Source organism: Salmo salar, chromosome ssa13 (assembly GCF_905237065.1).
Source record: "Salmo salar chromosome ssa13, Ssal_v3.1, whole genome shotgun sequence".
Taxonomy (NCBI): Eukaryota; Metazoa; Chordata; class Actinopteri; order Salmoniformes; family Salmonidae; genus Salmo; species Salmo salar.
This window is the reverse complement of record NC_059454.1, coordinates 39,408,066-39,434,226: the sequence shown is the minus strand read 5'-3', so window position 1 is coordinate 39,434,226 and position 26,161 is coordinate 39,408,066. Positions and strand designations below refer to the sequence as shown.

The 26,161-nt window shown below is 44.7% G+C and overlaps 1 protein-coding gene across 9 annotated transcripts in view; it reads right to left on the bottom strand.

The window, feature by feature from the left end:
- Positions 1–1,986: 1,986 nt before the first annotated feature.
- The window catches only part of LOC106567125 (pleckstrin homology domain-containing family G member 5), an 85,493-nt gene continuing 61,318 nt past the window's right edge, over positions 1,987–26,161 (bottom strand). For 6 of the 9 annotated variants that reach the window (XM_014136055.2, XM_014136052.2, XM_014136057.2 and 3 more), the window contains 12 exons: positions 25,676–25,812; positions 23,062–23,252; positions 10,573–10,764; positions 9,335–9,505; positions 8,320–8,415; positions 7,221–7,532; positions 6,703–6,990; positions 6,422–6,541; positions 6,063–6,195; positions 5,612–5,882; positions 4,324–5,433; positions 1,987–4,057 (listed from right to left, as the gene is read on the bottom strand). In XM_014136055.2, the coding sequence (XP_013991530.1) occupies positions 4,048–4,057; positions 4,324–5,433; positions 5,612–5,882; positions 6,063–6,195; positions 6,422–6,541; positions 6,703–6,990; positions 7,221–7,532; positions 8,320–8,415; positions 9,335–9,505; positions 10,573–10,764; positions 23,062–23,252; positions 25,676–25,812 (3,031 nt within the window). In that variant the 3' untranslated portion in view covers positions 1,987–4,047. Of the gene's footprint in view, positions 4,058–4,319; positions 5,434–5,611; positions 5,883–6,062; positions 6,196–6,421; positions 6,542–6,702; positions 6,991–7,220; positions 7,533–8,319; positions 8,416–9,334; positions 9,506–10,572; positions 10,765–23,061; positions 23,253–25,675; positions 25,813–26,161 lie in introns of those variants that run through there. The other 3 variants (XM_014136054.2, XM_014136053.2, XM_014136063.2) reach the window with 3 other exon arrangements.

The following is a 26,161-nucleotide window of genomic DNA, read 5'->3' as shown; positions in this document are numbered from 1 at the left end:
AATATATTTTTTCCAGTCATCTACACACAATACCCAATAAGGACAAAGTGAAAACATGTTTTTCGAAATTTTTGCAAATGTATTGAAAATGAAATCTAGAAATATGTCATTTACATAAGAATTCACACCCATGAGTCAATACATGTCAGAATCACGTTTGGCAGAGATTACAGCTGTGAGTCTTTCTGGGTAAGTCTCGAAGAGCTTTGCACACCTGGATTGTACAATATTTGCCTATTATTTGTCAAATTGGTTGTTGATCGTTGCTAGACAACCATTTTCATGTCTGGCCATAGCTTTTCAAGCAGATTTAAGTCAAAACTGTAACTCAGCCACTCAGGAACATTAATTGTCTTGTTGGTAAGCAGCTCCAGTGTAGATTTGGCACTGTGTTTTAGGTTATTGTCCTGCTGAAAGGTGAATTCATCTCCCAGTGTCTGGTGAAAAGCAGACTGTACCAGGTTTTCCTCTAGGATTCTGTTTCTTTTTTATCCTGAAAAACTCCCTTGTCTTTAATGATTAAAAGCATACCCATAACATGATGCAGCCACCACTATGCTTGAAAATATGGAGAGTGGTACTCAGTAATGTGTTGTATTGGATCTGCCCCAAACATAACAATTTGTATTCAAGACAAAAAGTGAATTGGTTTGGCAAATTTTTTGCAGTATTGCTTTAGTGCCCTGTTGCAAACAGGATGCATGTTTTGGAATATGTATATTCTATACAGGCTTCCTTTTCACTCTGTCATTTAGGTTAGTATTGTGGAGTAACTACAATGTTGTTGATCCAGCCACCTGTTTTGTCCTATCACAACCATTGTAACTGTTTTAAAGTCACCATTGGCTTCACTGTGAAATTCCTGAGCGGTTTCCTTCCTCTCTGGCAAGTGAGTTAGGAAGGATGTCTGTATCTTTGTGGTGACGGTGTATTGATACACCATCCACAGTTTAATTAATAACTTCACCATGCTCAAAGGGATATTCAGCGTCTGAATATTTGCCTGTTGGACAGTGTCCCCACCATCTATCAATAGGTACCCTTCTTTGCGAGGCATTGGAAAACCTCCCTGGTCTTTGTGGTTCAATCTGTGTTTGAAATTCACTGCTTGACTGAGGGACTGTACAGATAATTGTATGTATGGGGTACAGAGATGAGGTTGTCATTCAAAAATCATGTTAAATATCCTTGCAACTTATTTGACTTGTTAAGTGCATTCTTACTCTTGACCTTTAGGCTTGACAAAGGGTTTGAATACTTGATTCAAGACAATTCAGATTTAATTTGTAAAAAATTCTAAAAACATAATTCCACTTTGACATTATTGGGTATTGTGTGTAGGCCAGTGACCAATGCAGGCTGTAACACAACAAAATCTGTAAAAAGTGAAGGGGTGTGAATACTTTCCGAAGGCACTGTATAATGTAGTACCACAAAGATACTTAATGCCATCTGCTGGTAGTTTATAATACATACATGTGAAGTTACTTGCTACTCCAGGTGCACGAGGCTGTGATTTGACATCATTTCAGTCATTTGAGACACAGCCCACCCATTACTGTTCATTAACAACATAAAGTCAGACTCATATTTTGTGGTTAAAATGCACATTTATTAAGTGATATAATAATAATTTGGTGGGTGCTTATATTTGTCCTAATTCACACATACAAGTGTGTATTAATACGCACGTGTGAATTGGAAATGTGTCTTTTGCATATCCCACTCTCCCTGAGACACCTTCAGAGATTCGAGTCACGGCCCGGGTCTGTCATTATCAACGGCGACCCTGGACCAACTAGGGTCAAGTGCCTTGCTCAAAAGGCACAGACAGATTTTTCACCTTGTCGGCTCAGGATTCAAACAAGTTGACCTTTTGCTTACTTTCCCAACGCTCTAACCGCTAGGCTACCTGCTGCCCTGTAAAACAAAAAGGTAATATCCATGATGTACTTCACTACACACAATGTACTCTAAAGCAAAATGTTTGATGATGCTTTTTTTTATTTGGTAAGACACTTAAAGAGACATTCCTGAAAGGGAGATCAAATAGTTTTGGTTCATAGCAGATTCATCATGCCTGATATGAAAAACAAGAAACAAAATATTAAGTCTACACCAACACAAAATGTACAAGTCATGAAATCAAACAATATTTATATATAAAACATGGCAAGCTTAATAAATATTACAAATAAACAAAAACTGGTAAAGTAAACAAATGTTAAACTATTTGGTTTGGCCAATATTTGACAAGGAGGGGGCGGGGGGGTTTAGAGAACGCATATTAAATCATCAATAAAACACAAGCTGAATGTCAGTTTGACCATGTTAATTAATGAACTATGGTGGTCAATGCTCCCGCCAAATCACTTTTCCTATTAGTGTGGACAGAAAGACATTCAAAGAAAACTGATTCACAAATTATATGCAACCCCAAACCATTGTTCAGTCTCTTTAAGTTACTGTATTGTGTTAATGTGTTACATTAAAGAAACACAAAATATGCAATGTCTCAAAAGGGGTTCCAAGCTCATTGTTACATGGAATATAATTTTTTTTTTTTGTGTGTAGACTGCTCTTTTACAAATCACCACATTCTACCTTGCATTTGTTCCATGTAGGTTGTAGGTTGTGAGTGCATGCTCAAATCTTTCTACATTAGTGTAGTTATGTTTCCCAAAACAACTCCATTCCACCTAATAACCAAGGGTTCATCTTTCTGCTTCTAAACACTAAAGAACGGAAAACCATTTCATTATCTTAGTCTTTGTGGTTAAATCATACCACCACTATTGATTGACAAAAATTGCTTCAGCACAGTAGAAAATATAAAGCCCAGAATTTACTCTATTCTAATCTTAGATGCAGCAATTTTGAAAATAAATTGTTGGCTCTGAACATTTGAAAATACACAGCAGTTGATAACACAATATGTGGTTGTTACTTGAACACTGTTTTTTTATGTATACCTTTAGTTTGACATCTACTTGGTACTCAGGTCTTAACGTCGTTGGGTATGTTACTCAGAGGATGAACACCATGACGGAAAACATTTTGGTTCAATCAGGAGTTTAGGACAATGCATCATTCACATACAGACACACCCAGACAGACACACACTCACGCGCACACACAACTAATTCTAAGTGTGCATTGTGAATGTAAAGTCATCCCCTTAGTGATTAGTCTATTTAACAAAGATACAATTGTGCAACATTTATTGTTTTCATCAAAGCAAACCAGGAGTAGAACATATACCATGCCATCCTAGTTGCTGCAATTCACCAAACACATTTTAGAGAGCCCTTTTCTTTTCTTGTAATTACTTAAAGGTGCATTCTCCAACTTTTGCATAATTTCAGCCAGTAGTTTTGAAAGTGGTCAAAAGTGGTCCCCAAAAGTGGTCATCCAATTGTGTACTGTGTCATCCATCTCGTGATATATTACACATTTTGCAATTTATATGATATCATTCGAATTTTGCAATTCGTGTGATATGTCATGAACCCAATTTGTGCAATATGTTATGAATTTGGATCCCGGAGTACATCTTTAAGAGTTAAGAGTGTTTGGGCCACCCAAGCCTTTCCTAGATCTTCTCTGATCCACTCTGGTCCATTGCAGAGAGAAACAGGCAGATCTATGCCTGGACAACCCCTCTTTCAGTCTCTTTTTAGAGGGTAGGCCGATAGCGTGTTACCCTACACCAGTAACTGTCCAGTCCACCCAAAGGTCCCAGCCTCAGCTCCCCTCGACGCTCGGTCCGTCCGTTACAAAGTGCAAGCAGTTAAATGTCTCTTTGCCTTTTCCCTCCCATCCCACACAATAAACTGAAACCAAATGCAACATCAAAGAATATTCTTATTGTCCGATTGCAAAACCGTGCAGCAGACACTGTCCAACAGGCAATGGAAAGGGAGAAGGCAGCTTGAGAGAGTGCATTTGTGTCACAAGGAATTCAGTCCCCTCTACGCAGACTCCATAGAGTGTGGTTCCTCTTCGTGGTCAGGTTGCCACTAGTTGGTTGGTTGTCTGCCAGAGTGGTTACACCTCCCTAGAAACAGTAAAAACACAACAGAGATTGATTACCACAAGGCCTTTGATATTGTATAGAGTAAAAGGCAGTATCCTGAAGATCATTTTTTTATTAGAACTTTGGCTGAAAGAGTTCCTCTGTGGGTTCTACTTTGGTAGTGATTGTAAATAACCATAGCTTGCATTGTATCAACTTGGCAGAATTTAATAGAACACATGGAAGCCCAAATAGCACATCCAGGTGTATAGACATGATACCCATGTATAAAGTGAGCTGTGACTTACGATGCAGTGAGAGTAGAGTTGAGCACTAGGGTGGTGCGTATCCTATAGAGCTGGGCTAGAGTCAGCTTCTTGTGCTGATGGGTCTTCCTTCTTTTGGGCGACGACTGCTTCTCTGGGCAACCGGCTGTGAACGACTCATTGCACTTCCCCCCCTGTCCTCCAGAGGGCGCCACCACCGTTTCCCCATCTGAGCTGCTGCTGTCAGCCTCGCTATTGCTGCCTTCACAGGCCTCAGCTGCAGCCAGAGCCCTCTGGACCTGCCGGGCCTCCGCCTTCCTCAGGTTGTCACAGAGCTTACCAGAAGGCATGCTCATACTCAGGAAGTCCTCATACTCAGGCTCTGAGTCTTGGTCAGTCTGAAACAGCCCAGTAAGGTCTTGGGCTGATAGGCTCTTACTGTGGACCAGGCATTCCGCCCTCTCGCTCCTGTGTTTTGATTGGTCCTGGGCTGTAGGGCTGTGGGTTTGTATCCGGGAGACAGGGGCGTAGTCGCGGAAACGCTGCAGAAGGTTGTCCTCTGAAAGGGACTTGATGTTCAGACTCTGGAGGCAGCGGAGGCGGGCCGTAACCGGGGGGCGTCGCCGAAGCTTAAAAGAATGAACCACTGACAGCTGGGAACCAACAGAGGTTGAATCCTCCTCCTCTTCCTTCTCCACTTCCTCATCCATCAGTTTCATTACCACCTTTTCATTCTCCATTTCCACCTCCACCCCGTGGCCCTCTATCTCTCCCTCCTCTTCAGTCTCCTCTCCCTTGCTCTGGCCTGGTCGTGTCTGCAGGTCCAGCTCTCTCAGTAGGGACTCTGGGGAGAGGGTACCGTAGGCACTGTCCATGGACAGAGAGCGACACTGAGGCTCCAGCTCAACCTCCCCTCCCTCCATAACACCCTCCTGCTCTGGCTCAGGGTCCCGGTTGGCGAGGTTGTCCTGGGGGCTGGCAGGGTTGCAGTGCAGGGGCTCAGGCCCAGTAGGTGGGGTAACTGTGCCCGAGTCTAGGCTCTTCTCTAAAGGTCCTCCTGAGTCTGTGCTTGTGGCAGAGGGGTCTTGGTGCTCCCCTGAATCCTCTCCTATGTCCATGACTGACAGGGTCTCTGTGGAGCAATCCGAATGACTGGAAGAGAAATTGACCAAAATGTTAGAATGATCAGAATGGTTCTAGGAATATTAACACTAACAATAAATGATGATGTTTACATGAAATCATCTTTGCACAGATCCGATCAACATGTACAGTGTCCTTATAGAAGAATGAAGCTCTACTATGTCTAAGTCGTTGTTTGGGTTTGTACCTTGGTCCCTGCTGATCTTTGTTCCTCATGCAGGGGGAGCTGGAAGTGGAGTTGCTGCTCTTGTTTTCCTCCTCCTCTTCCTCTCCGCATAGACGGTGCTGTAGGGTGACCTGCTGCCTGAGAACCTCCTCAGTCCGCATTCTCTGGAGCTGGTTCTGGACGTTGCAGATGGCGTCAACCCAGCTTCGCCCCTGGGTGGCGCTGTTGGCCTGGAAAGTGTAGGCTGCCACGGCACTCTTGAACTCATTGAGGTAGATGAGAATGAAGGAGCCTATAGTAAAAGAGAACAGCTAATCAAAACATGTTTCTCAAGCATTTGCTTGAGCCTTTCTGCAGTGCCAGATGCTGGCTCAATTGTGCCAGACATGCTTAATCAAGCACAGCTGAAGTATGTGAAAGAAAACAAATACCTTGAACCCTGGTTTAAATGTAGCTGCATGCTGTTACTCACCAGGGTCCTTGAGTTCCTTGCAGACAACATTGTGGATGAGGAGGGGCTGTCTGATCACCTTGACCTTCTCTAACCTCTTCACTGGTTTGGTGATGAGCAGCAGGTCTGTGAACAGGAAGCAGTACACCTCCATCTGAGGGAAGGATGGGGAAATACTTCCAGGTCAATTTCAGGTCACTTGTCATCATTCTAGTACAATAACTAGGCTAAATCAAATAAGTAAATATTATGAAAATAATTTGCTCCCCAATCACCCTGGTTATTGACATATTCTATCACAATGACAATGGGTAGTTCTTAGCCTGCGACAGTTATAATGAGATAAAAGCAGTTACAAAGTAGCCCAGCCAGACTCTTACCCTGCTGTCTTTGCCCTCCTTCATGCGCAGTGCCGCCTCCAGATGGAGCTGTCTGGTCTCCTCTGGTGATGTGCCTCTCATAGGAGCCATCAGGTCGAAGCGGTTAAACTCACGCAGGATCTAAGGAAAGAGACAAGAAGAAGAAGAGTTACACACCAAGCAGAAACGCGTTGCAAAATTTCAACCCGGACTAAAAATCTAATTCAATAGAGATTCTAGTCTAGCAGTAGACTTGCAGAAGTATATCCAGGAAGCCAGCCCTGAGTGTGGTGAGTGCCCACCTTCTCCAACTCCTCGCTGCTCCCCTCCACTGCTTCGTAGGAGTCGATGCGTCCAGAGATGGCGGCTAGCTTCTGCTGCTCCTCCCGCTGGCGCATCTGAGAGTCCACGCTGTTGATGAAGCCCTCCACACACGCCACCATTCCGCTGACGGCGTCGTGGGACGACGAGTCGTCAGTCTTCTTGAGGACAGCCTTCAGCAGTAGGGGGTACTTGGTGAGTCTCTGGTGGGGCTTGGCCAGCATGTCAGCCAGCTTCAGCCGGTTACACTGCTTATGAGTCTCAGCCCACTGCGCAGGGGGAGAGAGAGACCAGGAGTTAGAGGTTAAAGAAAATGTGGCTAGGAACTTAAATGAACAACAATGAAAAGTGCTATGTAGAACGTAATAGTGGTATCTGATATTGGTTGACTGCGCTGTATTTGTGAGATGAGTAAATAGTATTTGGTGGGCAGTTGTTTAACTTTACACTATCAGTGTGAACAGAGCGAGATCGGGAGGACAGATGGACTGCGACCCACCGTGACGTAGATCCTGAAGAGCTCGTTGTCCCTGAGCAGTGACCTCATGTACTCCAAACTGGCCTCCTCCTCCATACAGTAACGGATGTAGGGCTTAAACCTGGAGCCAATCGTCCTGAAGCCGTGGTGGAGGTCTGTAGGGTTGAGGAGGGTCCTGGCCTGCCGGGCAATCTCCAGGGCAGGCAGCATCACCTGGTTCCACAGGGCCGTATGCAGACGCACGATGTCCTGGATGTTAGTGAAAAGTCGCGCAGGCTCCACCTCTGTCAGCAGACCACTCTCCTGCAGGTTCAACAGCCCACACAGGAACAACTGGAGGAAGAGAGGACATGGGAGAACAGGTCGCAATATGGGACATCTTATAGGAAAGTACTGCACTAGAGATAGACAACCTACAATGAGTGTACAATACATTAGGAACACCTTCCTAATATTGAGTTGCAACCCATTTTGCCCTGAGAACAGCCTCAAATTTGTCAGGGGCGTGAACTCTACAAGGTGTCGAAAACGTTCCACAGGGATGCTGGCCCATGTTGACTTCAATGCTTCCCACAGTTATGTCAAGTTGGCTGGATGTCCTTTGGGTGGTGGACCATTCTTGATACACACGGGAAACTGTTGAGCGTGAAAACCCAGCAGCGTTTCAGCCCGACACACTCAAACCGGTGCGCCTGGCCCCTACTACCATACCCCGTTCAAAAGGCACTTAACTCTTTGGTCTTGCCCATTCACCCGCTGAATGGCACAGACACACAACCCATGTCTTAAATGTCTCAAGACTTAAAACCCCTTCTTTAACCTGTCTCCTCCCCTTCATCTACACTGATTGAAGTGGATTTAACAAGTGAGATCAATAAGGGATCCTAGCTTCCACCTGGATTCCCCTGGTCAGTCGGTCACGGAAAGAGCGCGTTTTGTAAACTCGCTGTATACGTGCCACTAACGGCCCTCAGAGAGCAGACCTAACCAAACTAAAATCTTAGCAGGATTCATTGAAGTAGTTCATTTGGACTTGACATAGAAGGTTGTTCTTCCAAAAATGATCTAGAGGTACACGTGTGTAAGAGAGAGAATCAATTACTTTGTAAAGGGCACTTACGTCAGTGATGACTCGTAGTTTCTTGATGTAGGTGGCCTCAGTGTGCAGGAGCTCCCAGATAGCCTCCTGCTGGTGGAACTGGCGTCTGGTCAACGTCTGGAAACACACAGAACCAAAAACACACTAATTAGGTAATGGCCTCATACACATCTATGTGAACAGACAACGACACACTCCCTTATCCACGAGTTACACATAAGAACACAATACACCCCCCCCCACGTTCATGAGTTAACAGCCTTACACAGGTCTGAACATATAAAGTAGCAACACACACACACACACGCGCACTCATAAAATAAAAGCCATAAGCCATGTCTAAGAACATACTGCATGAGACAGACTCCTGAGATGACAGCTTTACTGTTACATGTCTGGTCACAAACAAATGATACCATCAAGACCAAGCACTGATTTGAGTTGGAGTGTGACTGAAATCCCCACAAACCCTGATCCCCAATCACACAGCATCTTATCACACACAGACGTCGGTCTATCTTGCATGATTACCTGAGCCCGCCTCTAAGGGTGTGAGTTCTGCCCGGGAAGAGAGACGGACGCGATTGATCCGGTAACGTTTATACAACTCCACATTAACCTTAATAAAACAGCTGTATAAACACTGGCTGTAAACGATTTCTGCCCTATTATTGGGAAACATCGGACCGGAAGGGCGGGAGATTGTCAGACCAAAACAGGAACTGATTGTGAACAGTTTATGACTTAATATGTGAGGAACTACATGCATGCGATCAAATCATATTTTATTTATCACGTGCGCCGAATACAACAGGTGTAGATCTTTCAGTGAAATGCTTACTTACAGGCCCTAACCAACAGTGCAATTTTTAAGTAAAAAAATAGGTATTAGGTATTTGTATTAAGCATTTGTGGTTATGTCAGTGAATGACTGTGTGTTTCGGTGAGTTTGTTTTGGTGCGTGCTTGTATTCGTGTGTGTTGTGTGTGTGTGTGTGTGTGTGTGTGTGTGTGTGTGTGTGTTCATGTTACCGTACCTCATGGTTGTCGAGTAGCTGTGTCCAGCTGTCCTCCAGGGTGAGGCTGGTCTCCTCCTCTTCCTCCTCCCAGGAGTCGTGATGGAAGGAGAGCTGAGGAGGAACCTTGGGTAGGCCAAACAGAGTGTACGACTGCAGCTTATTCTGGAGCTGCTCCATGCGGTCCACCTCCTGATAGAATGGGCAAAAACCCATACGCATCATTAACCACAGCTCCTGGGCAAATTAAGTATCCCTGCTTCATTCGAACGTAATTCACATGCACAGCACCTTTAGAGGAAATCACAAGGTCAGTATTAAATAAAAGGTTCAATAAAAAAAACAAGTATTACTTTAGGAAGGGAAGAGGCAGGAAGTGTCTTTAACTGTTTTACGATAGACGTTATTATTCTCTTAAAGAAAACTAAGACAGATTGACCTCCTGCATAAGCATAACCCTCAGAGTCCACTGAGTTTTTCAATCTTAACAGCTACCCAGACTATTGTCCTGCCAGGGCAGCCTTATGTGTACATATGAAAATGAGCTCAGTGCATTGAGATCACTTGGACAATAGAGAAGCTGGGTAAGGGGGCGGGGAGTGGGGAGATGCTAACTGTGCTTTGGGGACCTGTCCCCTGAAGGGGATACAGGATTTGGTTGTTTGACCCTGGTTCACCCTTGCTTTGTGGAGAGGAGGCAGGTCTCTGTGGTCCCCCACCCAGCCTTGCCACTGACAAGATGATGGCCATTGGCCACGGTGAATAGAGATGACCTGGGAGCTGACAGGTGAGTGACAGACACAGTCTCCCTCTGACATCTGCTACTGTGCAGGATATGACCTCAGGGGAGCGCGGACAATGTACGTGTGTGTGTGTGTGCTTTGTTAGTCTTATGAGATAAAAGTGAAGGATTATTGCCATTTCGTATTTTTGCATCTTATTTTTTTCCCCATTCTTGTGTGTGGAATGTTATTATCGTAGTAGGGCCTTGAATAGACATTACTCAAACATGTTAATCCTTTGTTCTTACAGGTCACTTCCACCACAGCTACTTAGCGTATTTGTTTAGTGGAAGGTTGCTGTGTGAGCCTATTCAGAGGCTTTGGAGAGGAGGGATGTGATCTCACTGGGAGCTGAGTGGATATGGCTTTTGAACCCCGTACCACACACATGCTTGCGCGCACAAACACACCACCTCCCTCACTCTACTAGCTGCTAGGTTTCCCCTCTGACGGCCCGGACCAGGCCTTACCCCTCACCTTGCCAAAGGCCCCTGCTCCAGTGTTAGGGCTAAAGAAGCCAGAGAAGCGGCTGGCGGCGCGGTTCTTCCAGCTATCCGGTCCAGCCCCCACACTGGGCAGAGAGCCGCTTAGTGCGGTCAGGGAGTCCGGAGACGGGATGCTGGCGTCCCCAAGGAACTCTGTCATGTTCTTCCTGCGACGTGCCTGACCCTGCAAGAACCAGGAGAGACTCGAGTTAAAAGCGGGTTTACATGAAGTCACCATGAAGAGAGAGAGAGAGCGAAACAGAAAGAGAAACAAGAGACAGTAAGAAGAATAGCAACTCATGCGAAAGGAGAGGAGCAAAGACGGGAAGGAAGAAGTCAAATACATGAGGAGAATAAACAGGAAACAGAGGGACTTTTTTAAGTGATGATGACATCAGCAGGAGAGCTGTTAAAGCAATCCTAACATCCTAACTGTCGTTCAGACACAAACAGGACCACAGGGAAGGAATGCCACTTCCTGAGACGGAACACTAATTACCTCACAGAGGGAAAAAGAGCAGGCCAGGGGGGGGAGAAGATGCTGTTCCATAAGAACAGGCGGACGGCTGGAGTCAATCCACTGCATTGCTCCATCGCCATTGCTACCCTGTGAGCAAGCAAGCCCTCCCGCTGGCCTGTGCGCCTTAAACATGCAATCTCAATCCAATTCACGAGCATCGTCCGGCTGGGAAACCAAACACACATGGGCCTCCTCAGGCCTCAGTATCTGAGGAAACAGTTGTTTTTTTGCCATCAGAGAGAGACAGTGTTTCAGTGCAGTGTAATCTGCTAGAGGGGACTAATAAGTCGCTGGGCCATTGACCCGTGTTCAGATCATGTCACAGTAGAAAGGAACATCAATTCCATGGTATTGACTGCTGCTTTCTTATCCACTGCTCTCAAACCTCAACTATTTCCCTGTCAAGTCATTCTGGGTGGCTAACAAATCATAGGCAGAGGATAAGGTCTCCGCCTACAGTACAAGATCCATAGTGAGAATGTACACAAAAAGAGGCTGGTTAGCATTGAGCAGTGGTGTGGTAAACAAATTGTCGGATGGAGAAGATCTCTCTCTCATCTACTGTACCCATCTATAAACAACACTGTTCAAAATGTATTACCTTTCGGGATTCTTTAAAGGCTGTCATGCAGCAACCCCTTTTCGACCAATCTTCTCCTCCTATCCAAAGTAGTATAAACTGTTACTTCATATCGGAGGAAGTTTTCCTCCTCTGCTTTAGTGTCAAAGTGGGATAAGATCGAGAGGGAAAGTAACAAATGACTGAAGCATAATTTCCCATCCACTATATTTAGATTTAACTGCTTCAGGGGAGCAAACAGTGTGGTCTCTCATCCAGCTCTGACCAGGGGGGGATTTCTGGGGGATCTCGGCCAAGAGGACAAGGACACAGGTGCAGGAAGTGGACCGACATCGAGAGAGACTCTGGACTCTGTGCTAGTGACAGCACCTCATTGGGCTAGACTAGAGAGGCTAAATTCCTATTAGCTTAGCGTGGTAATGCTCTGGCAACAGATACACAGAGCATGGTAGGTGAGAAAAATGTGATTCTAGTTTCTAGTTTTAGCAACATGATTTTTAGATTAGTATATGATAACGAACATTTTACCAAAACTAAAAAAAACGACACAGTATCAGTCATTTGCAGGACATTTCTGAAATGATGAGTTTCAATACATTACAGTACAAAACAAAGTCCTGGCACTATGCCCACCAACCCAAAGAGAAGTAGGCTAAGCCTTTGCTACCAACAACTGCAATACACTAGTGTGACTTCAAGACTTTCTGTCTAAACTGGCAAATAGATGTACACGATTTTAATTCTAACAGAGATACAGTAAGGGAAAGGCTCCCCGACGTTTCATACAATGTAAGCAGTATAATACTCACCATTGAAACCAGCGTCATGTCAAAGATTACAAAAACCATACTTCGGTTAGAGACTCATTGACTGCAGCCCATACCGGATCGGGAACCAGCTGCAGTGTTCTCTCAAGTTGAACCTCTTCGTCCTTCTCCGCATACATACGCGATACACACACACACTTGAGATCCAGAGCCCATAGACTAAGAGGGGAAAGCCCCAGAGAACGACAGCTGCAACAACTAGAAGTTGTTCCCCATCAAAAAAGTGCTTCTGAAGTCAAGTTATGAGCCGAGATGTCCTGCTCAAGTTGAAAGAGTCCAGGTTTTGATGTTTGATAGGAAGGACACAAGAGCCACTCTATCTCCATGAACACACCATGAGCACCACCCCAGGACTCATCTTTGAACTCTGTGTGTCTCTGTGGTAGTCCTTCAAGTACCGCTGTCCTAACGCTGAGAGGTGAAGCCCGCTGTGCTGACTGAGCCTGCTGCCTGCCTAGCATTTCACACAGCCACTGTCCTGGAGTCATAGCAACCGGGAGGATCCTGCCTGCCCCATTGTGTTGAGGAGGAAAGGAAGAGGAGGCAGGGCTACAGGAAAAGTATGAGTGTGTCGCTTATCTACATAAAGGGGGCGTGGACAGAGCAACAGCTTGCAGGGTAGACGAGAACAGACATCCTGGTGCTGCAGAAGACTTGCCAACTGTTCATCTGTCCATAGTGGCTCTTTGGCCCTTTGTTTAGAGTCGCATCTGATGTCCAATTTCCTTTTTTTGACTGTTCGGAATCCCCCACAGAGCTCCACCACCCCGTGCCTTTCCTTTTCTTTTAAATCACTGCACTTCCTCCAAACTGACTGACAGCTTAATCATTAAAATCTGTCATGCTTCCTGATCGTAAACGAAACTGTTAGTCTACAGTATAGCTGTAGAGAAATGTATTCAGGCTGTCACTGGTATGACGCATGTACCAGGCATATAGAAACAGACTCACAAGGAGAGTTTTGCCTTTGGGAGCAAAGCAGATTGTCACATACAAGTTCATTTGGGAATGTCTCCAGTTGTAGAAAAAATTTAAAAAGAGGCATTGAGTGAGCTAACAAAAGCATGTATTACGGAATTGGTGAGAACTTCAGTTAGTCCTTTACCTTTACCAAAGTCTTGCTCTGTTGTGGTTTGAACTACTGATGGGAATTCCACGTTTTTAAATTGAGACGCATCTTTTGGCTCTGTTCACCAAAAAAAAAAAAATAAGAAAAAGAAAGAGCCCTTCATTTGGCTCACAAACAGCTCTTCATTCAGTGGTGCTTAAAAAAGGTATGAAAAACCATAAAAAACAGCACATTTCTAATGTAAAGCCTAAAAAGGTTGACCACCATTATGTCAGCTCGTGAAACGTTGAGTTCAAATTCAATAACTATATTTTTAACATGCTGTGTGTTCAAGAATGAGACTCTCTCCTCACCATCAATTATTCCTGCAGTGAAGAACTACCATCTTCAGATAATGTTTTTATAGCTTATCTACAGATAATTGTTGTCTGGAGTAGGGCTGGCATAATTATCGTATAACCGTGTAACCAACGGTTACGGATGAAGCCTGTCATTCTTATTTTTTACCATCATGACCAGGGCTAAAATGAACACCCGCCACCTGCCAAACGCAGGTAGATTCTGGCATTGGTGGGTAAGATGTCTATTTCACCAGCCACGTTGGCAGGTGGTCAGGGCTCCACAGTGAGAGCATTTCACTCGCATTTGTGAATAAAAAAAGTCAAGTATGATCACATTTATAGTAAAATAAATGCTGCAGCAGCTGTTTTCAAAGTGTTTCTGCCGTTTTGTTTCATAGCTGGTAAATTAAAAATCGCACAAAGTCAAAGAACTTTGAATCCTATATAGCCTATTCCACTTCGGTCTTCAACACCGCCAGGCTGTGCGCACGTGAAGAGCTGAGTGAAATATTCCGTTTTAGAAGCTCTGCACACAGGCATAAAATTTGGTCTGATATATCTGAAATGAAAGTATGAAGTGAGACTTTGTCCTTGTGTTTCTTGGCTATTTACATTGTTTTGTTCACAAGCTAGGTTGTTTTTCTATGCATGAGTTTCAACTGCTAGGGAAGGGAAGACAAGCTGCTACTAGTCAGACTCAATCTCAAAAAGGCACAAACATGACAAATCGCGCTACCACGGTAACCTTCCGCCCTTAAAGGGCAGGAAAACATTTTTGTATCTGATATCTGATATTTTGGTTAAAAGACAAACGAATTGAAACATACCACATTACTACTTACTAGGAATACATGTATTGTTTTAGAAACAAAGTATGCTCATCCATTTTTTTGTTTTGTTGGTGTAAATGAGGCAAAGCCAAATATATATGCCCTGGTAAAAAAAATCTGAGTGGCTGATATATTTTTAATTCTACCTGCCCCAGTGGCTGGTGAACCAAAAAGTGAATTTTATGCCCTGGTCATAGCCGTTAAAAATGAGAGCTGACTGAAGACCGGATGGCCGGGCATTTGTATGTTGAGTCCGTTTCTGCTCTAACACGGAGTCTACAACTACTGATGTGGGCGGCAACGTGGACTCTACAATGTGACGAAGGGGCAGCAGGTAGCATAGCGGTTAAGAGTTTTGGGCTAGTAACTGAAAGGTCGCTGGTTCAAATCCCCGAGCCGACTAGGTGACAAATCTGTCGATGTCCCTTTGAGCAAGGCACTTAATCCTAATTACCCCTGTAAATTAATCTGGATAAGAGTGTCTGCTAAATGACGTAAATGTAATTCAACTTTGTTGCTCTTTGCTAAAACAAGCAAGGTGTTGTAGCAAAGGAGTCTTCGGTTGCCTAGGCAATGCCCACATCCTTGCAGCAGCAGTCAAAAGCAAAGGAAAGGAGAAAATGTGAATCAGAAATGTCTTCTTTTTGCTATTCGTACGGTCATAACGATAACCGCGGTCATTTGGCTGACCAATGACTGTCGTCCAAAATTCCATGACCGTCACAGCCCTAGTCTGGAGCTCAAAAAGTAGTAATAGCAGTATTCAAATCAGGGATCCAAATGATCGGCTCTTTCACAGATGAGATTCGATTCCGGACATTCACCGAAAATAGAGCTGTTCGTTCATGAACGACTCATCGCTAGTTTGAATCAAAGCTCCCAACCCAATAGGTTGATGTTTTCCTCAATCAACTGTGTTTTGGTTTGCACGTCTAGACAACTTTCCACAACGCTTTCCTGGTAGACTGTAACAAGGAAACAAATGCCCAGTACTGACCTGAAGGGGAAAATCCCTTGTAGTGCCTGTTTCGACAAATAAAAAGTGTGCCTACTTATTCTATACAGATATGAGAAAGTATTTTCTTAGTCCTAACATGACAGATCAACTACAAGCCATCATATTCAGGTCATCTCTAATCGACTGGAGTAGCTGTCTTTCTTTTAGCATTTATCTCCTGTGTTTCTCACCGTAGGCTACTTAAATGAACCATTTGTAATGGTAGTCTACTTACAAAACAGCAGATATTACAGAGCACGTCCAGTCAAAAGAACAGCAGTCAACACCTGACTAAACAGCCCCCCATCTTACCTATGGTGTTTATTGTTTTACCAACATCTCTGTGTGGCCCTGTCTATCTAACCAGCCCTCTCTAAACGATGGTGTTTACATGAGTTTCACCTGGCCTCTGTGTAGACCTTTTGGTCACCCTCCATTAATAACAGAGAGGACCCTGACCTACAACACTACTGACAGGTCTGGGAACTAGGATTGGTGGCCCTCAGCAGTCCGCAGTCACGGTCAGCTCCAAGCTGGTTAATGATATCAAGTCTTGTGTCGAGTCAGCTCCTTATCTTATCTCTGCCGTTTGTGGTCTTAACCATGGTTTGGATGGGAAAAATACTTTAGGTGCCAAAACCCTCAGGGGTTTTGGCAGGGGCCTTGGTGGAGGATGGAGGATTGTATTGAAAGTAGCTACACAGTCATGCAGTAGCGCGCCCCCCCCCCGCACGCCCCCCCCCCGCACTCACGCTACTGGCATTTCAGCGATAAGAGGCCCCTTGATCAGGCAGGCTGATTAACATTTGGAAAACAATGTGACATTAACTTTCCTGGCCACATGGACACAAACTCACACACACTCAAATACATGAAAAAAGGCAAACACGTATTTGCACACACATGACCATAGCCAGTGTGTCATGGTGGATACAAAGAACCATTGACATAAAAAGGGGAAGAGATGAATCATCCATCACCTGGTAAACCTGATATCACTGATAATACAGGCCAATGGTCAGAATGGGATTCTAAATGTGTCACTACAAGAGGCCCACCAGCATGACTGGAGTCTCCACTGTTCATCTCACACACTACCCTGCTGGGATTTTCCCATCATGCTCATGGCCAAGAGATCAATAAATCAGATACAATCGCCCCCTTGGCTAAGGTTACAGATTGAGAATTCTGCTCATGCAGTTACTCTGTAAAGTTGTGTCAAATCAAAAAACTACAGCCATCATTGCTGAAGCATTATATTTAAGCTGGCATACATTACACTGGCATCTTGTCTAATATCAACTTAAATACTACAAGCACAGAGGTACAGAGACCCAGTGGGTCTGTCTGTCTGTCTGTCTGTCTGCCTGTCTGCCTGTCTGCCTGTCTGTCTGCCTGTCTGCCTGTCTGTCTGTCTGCCTGTCTGCCTGTCTGTCTGCCTGTCTGCCTGTCTGCCTGTCTCACCTGACATTGTGTTGGCGTTGGGCTCTGGAGAGGGGCTGATTCAGGCAGACCTTCAGGAATACCATCCACATGCAGCAGGTCCCAGCTATACCAGGACGAGAGGCGATAAAAATGCACCATTCTCAATCCTCACTTACTGTAGATGCAAACCAAGTCCAACAAAAGTCACCATTTAGGAAGATTTGGAATCCAAAAAAAGTCTCTACGAGATCCAAAAAAACATGACAGCGCAAAAAAAAGAGGAAGAATCCAACCAAAATCCACAGAGAGAGGGAGTCCAAAGCACAGTGAAGTGCTGAGGTGGAGGAGGGTTATAGTTACTTCCTCTGTCGGTCACCAGAGCAGTAGTTCCCGGAATCTCTCTGTCTCCTGGAAGATCAACCATCACACTGAGATCATAGAAATGCTGTGTGTTCCTCCCTTCTCTCGTCAAGCCTCAACACACTCTACTATCCAAGTCTCACACATTAACACACAGTTAGTGCTCCTGCAGCAGTTCAACTGGCTCCTAGCCCCTCCCAGTCATAACGGAGCTCCCAGCCCTGATAGGCCGTAAACAGCAGACATCAGTCCCCACCTGGCTCAGCATACTCAACAAACACAGTAGGCCCACTTTACACATAACACCACACTTAGTACACAGAAATATCCCCATTCGTGCTGGATAAACAAAACCTTCTATAAGAAATGCATATGCCAGGTAGGGATCGTTAGATAAACAACTTGGGTTTCAATTGAAGACACGGTTCAGCATTGCACTATTTAATGACACTGCTTTACAGAACTTGGTTGAATCATCAACGTGGACCACATCTACACTAGAGCATGTATACTTCAGCATCTAATATCCAAGAGCAATGAAATACCAAGCAAAATCCAGCATTTTCACAGTGGAGTTGTCGATTAAAGTATAAGAACAAAAACATGAAAAGTTACTCATATGTCAATTAGTTTCTTCTTAGTTAAGCGGAGACGTGTGAATTGGGTGGCCGGTAGCCTAGCGGTTAAGAGCGTTGGACCAGTAACCGAACGGTGGCTGGTTCGAATCACCGAGTCGACTAGGTGAAAAATCTGCCAAATGTGCCCTTGAGAAAGGAGCTTTACACTAATTGCTCTTGTACGTCACTCCGGATAAAAGCGTCTGCTAAATGGCAAAAATGTAAATGAATGGTTATTCATTTCACTGAACAGGAGTGGAAGTGCTCTCGGAGATAGTCAAACGTGATCACACACACAAATGCATGTGACTCCTCCCCGTTGTTATTCAAACGACTCTGGCGCAAATTGCTGATTGTTCTCGTTGTGTATTTCACACAGAGGTTTGATGGCCTGAAAATGAGTGAGCTGTTCATTTTGTTAGCCTATTCTGAGCAGAACAATCACTACTGTAGTCTAGGGGGAAAGACATGCATGTGAGCACTGTGCTTAGTGGGGAAAATGACACTGAGGTCAAGGAGAAATAAATGAGGACAACTGTTTTTCCCCTTAACCTTCTTCCTGCTACAATCAAAGGACTTTCATCAATACACAGGACACTGAAGTCATACAGTTTTTGAAGTCAGTTAATAATACATTATAATATAACCAAACATGCATGTCTGAATTATAATTATTAACTTCAATATTGTCTATGCGTGCAAGTATCATTAAGTATGTATGTATGTGTGTGTGTGTGTGTGTGTGTGTGTGTGTGTGTGTGTGTGTGTGTTTAGGGTCTCTGATGAGGGTGTACAGTGGAATGCTCGCGAGTCACATCTATGTTACTTCCTCTAAAAGATGAGGGCTGCCTGCATTATGGTTCCTTGAATCCTCCGAGTTATTCAACTCCTGTAATATCAAATCAATCATGTTTATTTTAAAGACCTTTTTACATCAGCCGATGTCACAAAGTGCTATACAGAAACCCAGCCTAAAACCCCAAACAGCAAGCAATGCAGATGTGCATTGCTTGCCGTTTGGTGGCTAGGAAAAACTCCCTAGAAAGGCAGGAACCTAGGAAGAAACCTAGAGAGGAAAACAGGCTCTGAGGGGTAACCAGTCCTCTTCTGGCTGTGCCGGGTTGAGATTTATAACAGAACATGGCCAAGATGTTCAAACCTTCATAGATGACCAGCAGGGTAAAATAATAATAATAATAATCACAGTGGTTTTAGAGGGGGCAACAGGTCAGCACCTCAGGAGTAAATGTCAGTTGGCTTTTCATAGCCGAGCATTCAGAGTTAGAGACAGCAGGTGCGGTAGAGAGAAAGAGTGTCGAAAATAGCAGGTCCGGGACAAGGTAGCACATCCGGTGAATAGGTCAGGGTTCCATAGCCGCAGGCAGAACAGTTCATATATTTATCCCCATCCCCCAGTCTAACTACCTTTCCATTACACAAGACTCTTCCCTCTCCCTCTGGCCACTCCAGTTCCAGACACATTCAGACATCTCTAGGGCAGACCATCATTTCACCTTCTACTATAAACCTTGGGTGGAACACAAGCCCTGGTTGACTTGGTTTGTGTGTGTTTGTGTGTGTGTGTGTAGAGTTTCTACTGGTTATATCATTACGGGCCCATGTCAGCATCTAATTTACAGAGTGACTGACTGATTAGAACGGGGGGGGGTCATCTGAAATTCTGTTAGGTGAGAGGACTCCCTTACCTAACACTATAGACAAGGATGGATGGACATGTGGGAGGATGTGGAGAGACTGCCATGACTCTTCCATCTAAATCATATTTCCTTCTGTGCTCTATTGTACTGGACTGGACCGATTTTTCTAAATCAGGAATTTGCGCTCCATTACATTCCACAACAGTCATTGGTAGATGGCTTTTCATTCACATTTTCATTCATCCAATACAATACTTTTATGGGATACGACATACTGAAAGGAATCACCTGGTGGAAGACAATATAAGTCTATTTTACCCAAGGTCAGATGAGTTCACAGTGACAAGGCTTTGTAATGAGTCTGTATATCTGTCAAACGCCGTTTCATTCTGAGCAGGTGAACCGCATCTTCTGTACTGTTAACCGGCCTTGGCAATGTTGTATTATTATCTACGGCAACCAAACGGTGCGAATTACATAAAGGCCTTAAAGAAAGTCCAAAGATCACTGCTGTAGATGTGATCTAGCTAGGGAATGTAAACCAAATGACACCAAGCATCCACCTCATTCTGTTTGAAGTACTTATTGTAAACCAGGCGACTGGGGCCACCAGCAGCTTAGATGATCATTAAATGGTACTATTCAAAAGTTACATCAGGCTTACACAGCGACTAGCATTTTCCAAAGCCTGTACAAAATTAAACTCCAACTCTTGGGACACAATTATGCTAGTAGTAATTTCACCTTTGGTCAAACTTTTATAAAAACACATTTTTTACTTTAGCCTGTGTCTAATACCTTAACCTCTTGGCAGGTAGCGCAGACAGTCCTGCCAGTCTACCACCATTTGTGCCATGGGTTTTTCCAGGTGCCAGTAATCTTTGGTCAGTACGTCTGGAGCCAGGAATCCTCTACCTCAGAGCTAGCTAGGTAGGTAGGCAGAGGGTTAGTGCTAAGCTCTGGCTGGGTATGGGGATTGCATTGGGACTGTGTGAGCATTGCACAGAACTTGGTGGGATGTTGAGTATCTAGTATCTACGTGCCATCACACGATAATGAGCACTACACAGCCCTGCCCATCCCAGGCCTTTGCCTTCTCTGGTCAGGTGAGAGACGTCAACGGTGGTAATTGGGGAGGTGGAAATGGGTGAACAGGCATAATGTGTATTCGTGTATAATGTGTATTCGTGATTAAGGTCAATGTGAAAACAGAAACCGATGGGTTGGGTCAGAGCCAGAACACACGTGGGCAAAGCAACGTTTTGTACGTTCGTCATTGGCTTTGATACTCTGATTGGTTAGAGACGATTCAAACGCTGATGACTTTGTTTTGTACAAGACCCGTCGTCACCACAAACGCGTTTCAACGCTGGCAGATTCAGACTGAAGTATGTAGCGAACGATAGTGCAGCGGAAGAATTCGGCGTGAGTCGTCAGGCAAATCATAGGCTGCCAGTACCTCTAACTTTCCAAGCTCTATGGCACACATAATATTACAAACTTGTAATATCCCTTTCATGCACAACGGACGCTCCTTTAAGAGAAGCAGAATTTGTCTGGTCTATTTGAAGCCTGCCTGGCTCAATTCATTGTTATGCCAAGCTGTATCCTGTCGCTAGATAAATATTTAAACTACCTGGAGCAAAGTCTTCTGTACGGTAGAGCAGCCAGCCAGGCAGGCTTGGAATAGTCCGTGTGTAATTTAATGGGCTGAAGTCAACACCCATAAGGTTCGGCATGTTCCATTTTTCCTCAGTCTCTACCAGACCCTGTGCTGTGCTGGAATACTATATTAAGCAATGCATGGCACAGTGTTGAGCTCCTATCCTACAGGATGAAAAGTGTGTAGCCTTTCTCTACTCTTTATCTCCCTCTTGAGGACACGGAGAGAATTGCATCGTTAAAGTATCAAGAGCTGTCGGTTTGAGATGATACAACAATTCATCACATGTACAGAAAACGGTCGCACCAGGCAACATTTCTTAGCATCTGGATTTTTAGTAGCCAAGAAGAGCCAATGAATTTTACTGAAGGGGACTTGTCAAGCATTAACCATTGACTGAATGAGACACTTCTAACTAAACAAAGACAGGAGTGGAGAGGAACAGTATGACCAAGTTTCTGACTAATCAGACAAGCCCATGTTTAATGTCCGAGGCTGGTGACTTACCCATCCACAGACAGACAGACGGACACTAAAGCCCTGTTACATTACAGCACCCTCAGCTTGATCCCCACCTCTACCCGCTTCCTAGCCCAGGGGCACGGCCGCAATGACATCACGTCCATGTTTTCAGTGCACGCAACGCTACCTCGTCTCACCTGCGTGTGAGTGTTGAGTGGGTCTAGACTTGTCTGAAGGGCGCTTCACCGTTCACACCCATGGACTTGTTTTTCACTCTGTAACCACAGAAGGCTAGTCCACACAAGCTTCAAAGCAATGTGCAAGAGCATAGCACCAACTACAGACATTATACTGAGTGAAGGTTGCGCCTGATCATTTAAGCCTCTCTCTTTGTCCGGTGTCAAATCAGTCAGTAGGTTCACGCGATACACAGCTATGGAAAGCGTGCCTGTGTTTAGCACAGAGTACCAGGGTGCTAGTTCACCCCTTGTCCAACAGAGCAGCCAGCCACCCTTTCTCAGCGCCTCTTCTCCAGGCCAAAGTGAACACTTCTTGGTACTTCCTGTCAGTCGGAGGAAGCGGCCAGAGGCAGCGCCTCTTCCTGCGTGAGGTCACCAGTCTAACAGCAGGCTCAGAGGGCTGCAGTGGAGGCTGGCACAGCCCAGGCTAGTAGGAAACAGTGGAGGCTGGCACAGCCCAGGCTAGTAGGAAACAGTGGAGGCTGGCACTGTACAGAGGTTATGAGGAAATCGATAAGCAGGGTTTAAGCGTTCAGATGGGAGGAAAGATAGAGGTAAATGGAGGATGAGGTAATGGAGGATGAGGTAATGGTAACGACTGGCTTATTATCACTACATAGAGTGATCCACTACATGAAGAAAAGGCATCACAGGATGAAGGGTGAGATTATGGAAAGTGGGAGGAAGTCACAACAAAGGTTTCACGAGGTTTTAGAGATGAGTGGGTAGTGGCTGTGTATAAGTCAGACAGGATTTATAGTTTAAGTGTGCTTACAAGTGTCTGTATGAATGTATTTAGCGATTGCATGAATGTGTGTAGTGTGAGAGAGAGTGAGAGAGTGAGAGAGTGAGAGAGAAGATTTGGTGTAGCGTGTGAGTGAGTGAGAACATACGGTAGAGGCTGCACTGACCAGCAGATCGACGTTGCTCTCCTTGCGTCCAAGGGATCCGTGCTCCACCCTCTCACTACAGAGGGTGAGGATGTAGGGACTCTGCTCCCCCAACGAGGGCTTCATGTTGGGGAGACTGAGCGACCGCAGGTCTTTCACCCCCTGCTCCACCTTCAGCTCATCACCTGGCCGTGCTGAGGAGGAACCAACAATGGAGGGTTAGCTTCCTGGGTTTTAAAATTCTCTTTATTGAAGCTAGTTATTTGCAATAGAAAAGTACATTCCGAAAAAAACGTATCAACATTATTTTTTATTTTTTGCTCTAGCTTCCTGTTGAAGTTCTCTCCGCGGGCTCCAAAACAGGATCTCTAATCTAGTGGGCAGCCTTAAATCCCCCTTAAACATTGGATTGTATAAAGACAAATACATCAAAACACATGATTTTGATGCCATTACATTCGCTCCGTTCCAGCCATTATTAAGAACTGTGCTCCCCCCAGCAGCCTCCACTGATCTATCCTGAGTGCTTAGTCATTTTTACCCCTACCTACATGTACATATTACCTCAACTACCTCGGTACTGGTACTCCTTGTACAGCCTCGTTATTGTTATTTATTGTGTTACTATTTTCATTTGTTAATTTTCTTACTTTTTAAACTCTGTATTGTTGGGAAAGGGCTCTTAAGTACGCATTTTAACGGTAAAGTCTACACCGGTTGTATTCGGTGCATGTGACAAAAAAAAAAAGATTTGATGATTTGCTGTCTCATGCAGGGATTCAAGATGGGGGACGCCCTGTCCAGTTTCCTCTGAACCAAGGGAGAGACAGGAAACTAAGGCCCTGCCATCTGTCCCACCCAGGCATTTTTAATGCTTGCGGGTAAAAGGAAAAGCCAAATATTCTCTAATATAGAACAATTAATTAGATTGGTGTTTGTTTCATGTTTTGTTAACCCTAAAAATCTAGTTGGTAGTGCAGGGTAGAAATCAAAAGTTGAAACACATTGTACCTTGGTTAGTTTAGAATCAAAACATTCGGTGGGAAAATATAAACTCAGCAAAAAAAGAAACGTCCCTTTTTCAGGACCCTGTCTTTCAAAGATTAGCAAAAATCCAAATAACTTCACAGCTCTTCATTGTAAAGGGTTTAAACACCGTTTCCCAACAATTAATGAACATGTACATGTGGAACGGTCGTTAAGACACTAACAGCTTACAGACGATAGGCAAATAAGGTCACAGTTATGAAAACTTAAGACACTAAAGAGGCCTTTCTACGGACTCTGGAAAAACACCAAAAGAAAGACGCTCAGGGTCCCTGCTCATCTGCGTGAACGTGCCTTTTGGCATGCTGCAAGGAGGCATGAGGACTGCAGATGTGGCCAGGGCAATAAATTGCAATGTCCGTACTGTGAGACGCCTAAGACAGCACTACAGGGAGACAGAATGGACAGTTGATCATCCTCGCAGTAGCAGAGCACGTGTAACATCACCTGCACAGGATCGGTACATCCGAACATCACACCTGTGGGACAGGTACAGGATAGCAACAACAACTGCCCGAGTTACACCAGGAACGCACAATCCCTCCATCAGTGCTCACACTGTCCGCAATAGGCTGAGAGAGGCTGGACTGAGGGCTTGTAGGCCTGTTGTAAGGCAGGACATCACAGGCAACAACGTCGCCTATGGGCACAAACCCACCGTCGCTGGACCAGACAGCACTGGCAAAAAGTGCTCTTCACTGACGAGTCGCGGTTTTGCCTCATCAGGGGTGATGGTCGGATTTGCCTTTATCGTCAAAGGAATGAGTGTTACACCGAGGCCTGTACTCTGGAGCGGGATCAATTTGGAGGTGGAGGGTCCGTCATGGTCTGGGGCGGTGTGTCACAGCATCATCAGACTGAGCTTGTTGTCATTGCAGGCAATCTCAACGCTGTGCGTTACAGGGATGACATATCCTCCTCCCTCATGTGGTACCCTTCCTGCAGGCTCATCCTGACATGACCCTCCAGCATGACAATGCTACCAGCCATACTGCTCGTTCTGTGCGTGATTTCCTGCAAGACAGGAATGTCATTGTTCTGCCATGGCCAGCAAAGAGCCCGGATCTCAATCCCATTGAGCAAGCCTGGGACCTGTTGGATCGGAGGGTGAGGGCAAGGGCCATTCTCCCCTGAAATGTCAGAGAACTTGCAGGTGCCGTGGTGGAAAAGTGGGGTAACATCTCACAGCAAGAACTGGCAAATCTGGTACAGTCCATGAGGAGATGCACTGCAGTACTTAATGCAGCTGGTGGCCACACCAGATACTGGCTGTTACTTTTGATTTTGACCCCCCCCCGCCCCTCCTTTGTTCAGGGACACATTATTCCATTTCTGTTAGTCACATGTCTGGGGAACTTCTTCAGTTTATGTCTCAGTTGTTGAATCTTATGTTCATACAAATATTTACACGTTAAGTTTGCTGAAAATAAATGCAGTTCACAGTCAGAGGACGTTTCTATTTTTGCTGAGTTTAGTTCATATATTCTATTCTATTCATTGTGAAGCTTGAGGGAAGCAAAATAAGATGTGGTGTTCTGATGGATGCTGACTGGTCCTCTGATGCAGTTACCTTTGACCTTGAGATAGTGGCCACCGAAGCGGTAAGCCTCAAAGTTCAGGGACAGGGGAGTGTTGGACTGGTCCAGAAACAGATCTACCCGGGATAACTCAATACCTTTACGCTCAAACACAGGACCCAACACCTCCCTGGAATAGAGGAACACAGAGAGAACAGAGTTAACAGACCAGCAGGGTTTCCCAACTGGCGTCCCGCCAGTGATTGTATTTGGCCTGCCAAGTTTAATTGTTGGACATAAAAAATAAAAAAATAAACTGTAAAAACAATAGATAAATCAGCTCAAAGTGATTTTTATTTTGGAAATTTGTTCCAAAAATACTCCCACGGATAATAGAGCGATAAATGTGATAGTATACAAAAGCAAGAAAGGTTTTAGTCAACTATAATATCCATTTGGGCTTCTTGCTGTCAATTTGCAGTCTACAAATTATTTGTAATTATGTTCCACGTTGACCTTCTGCTCAAGAACAAAATAAG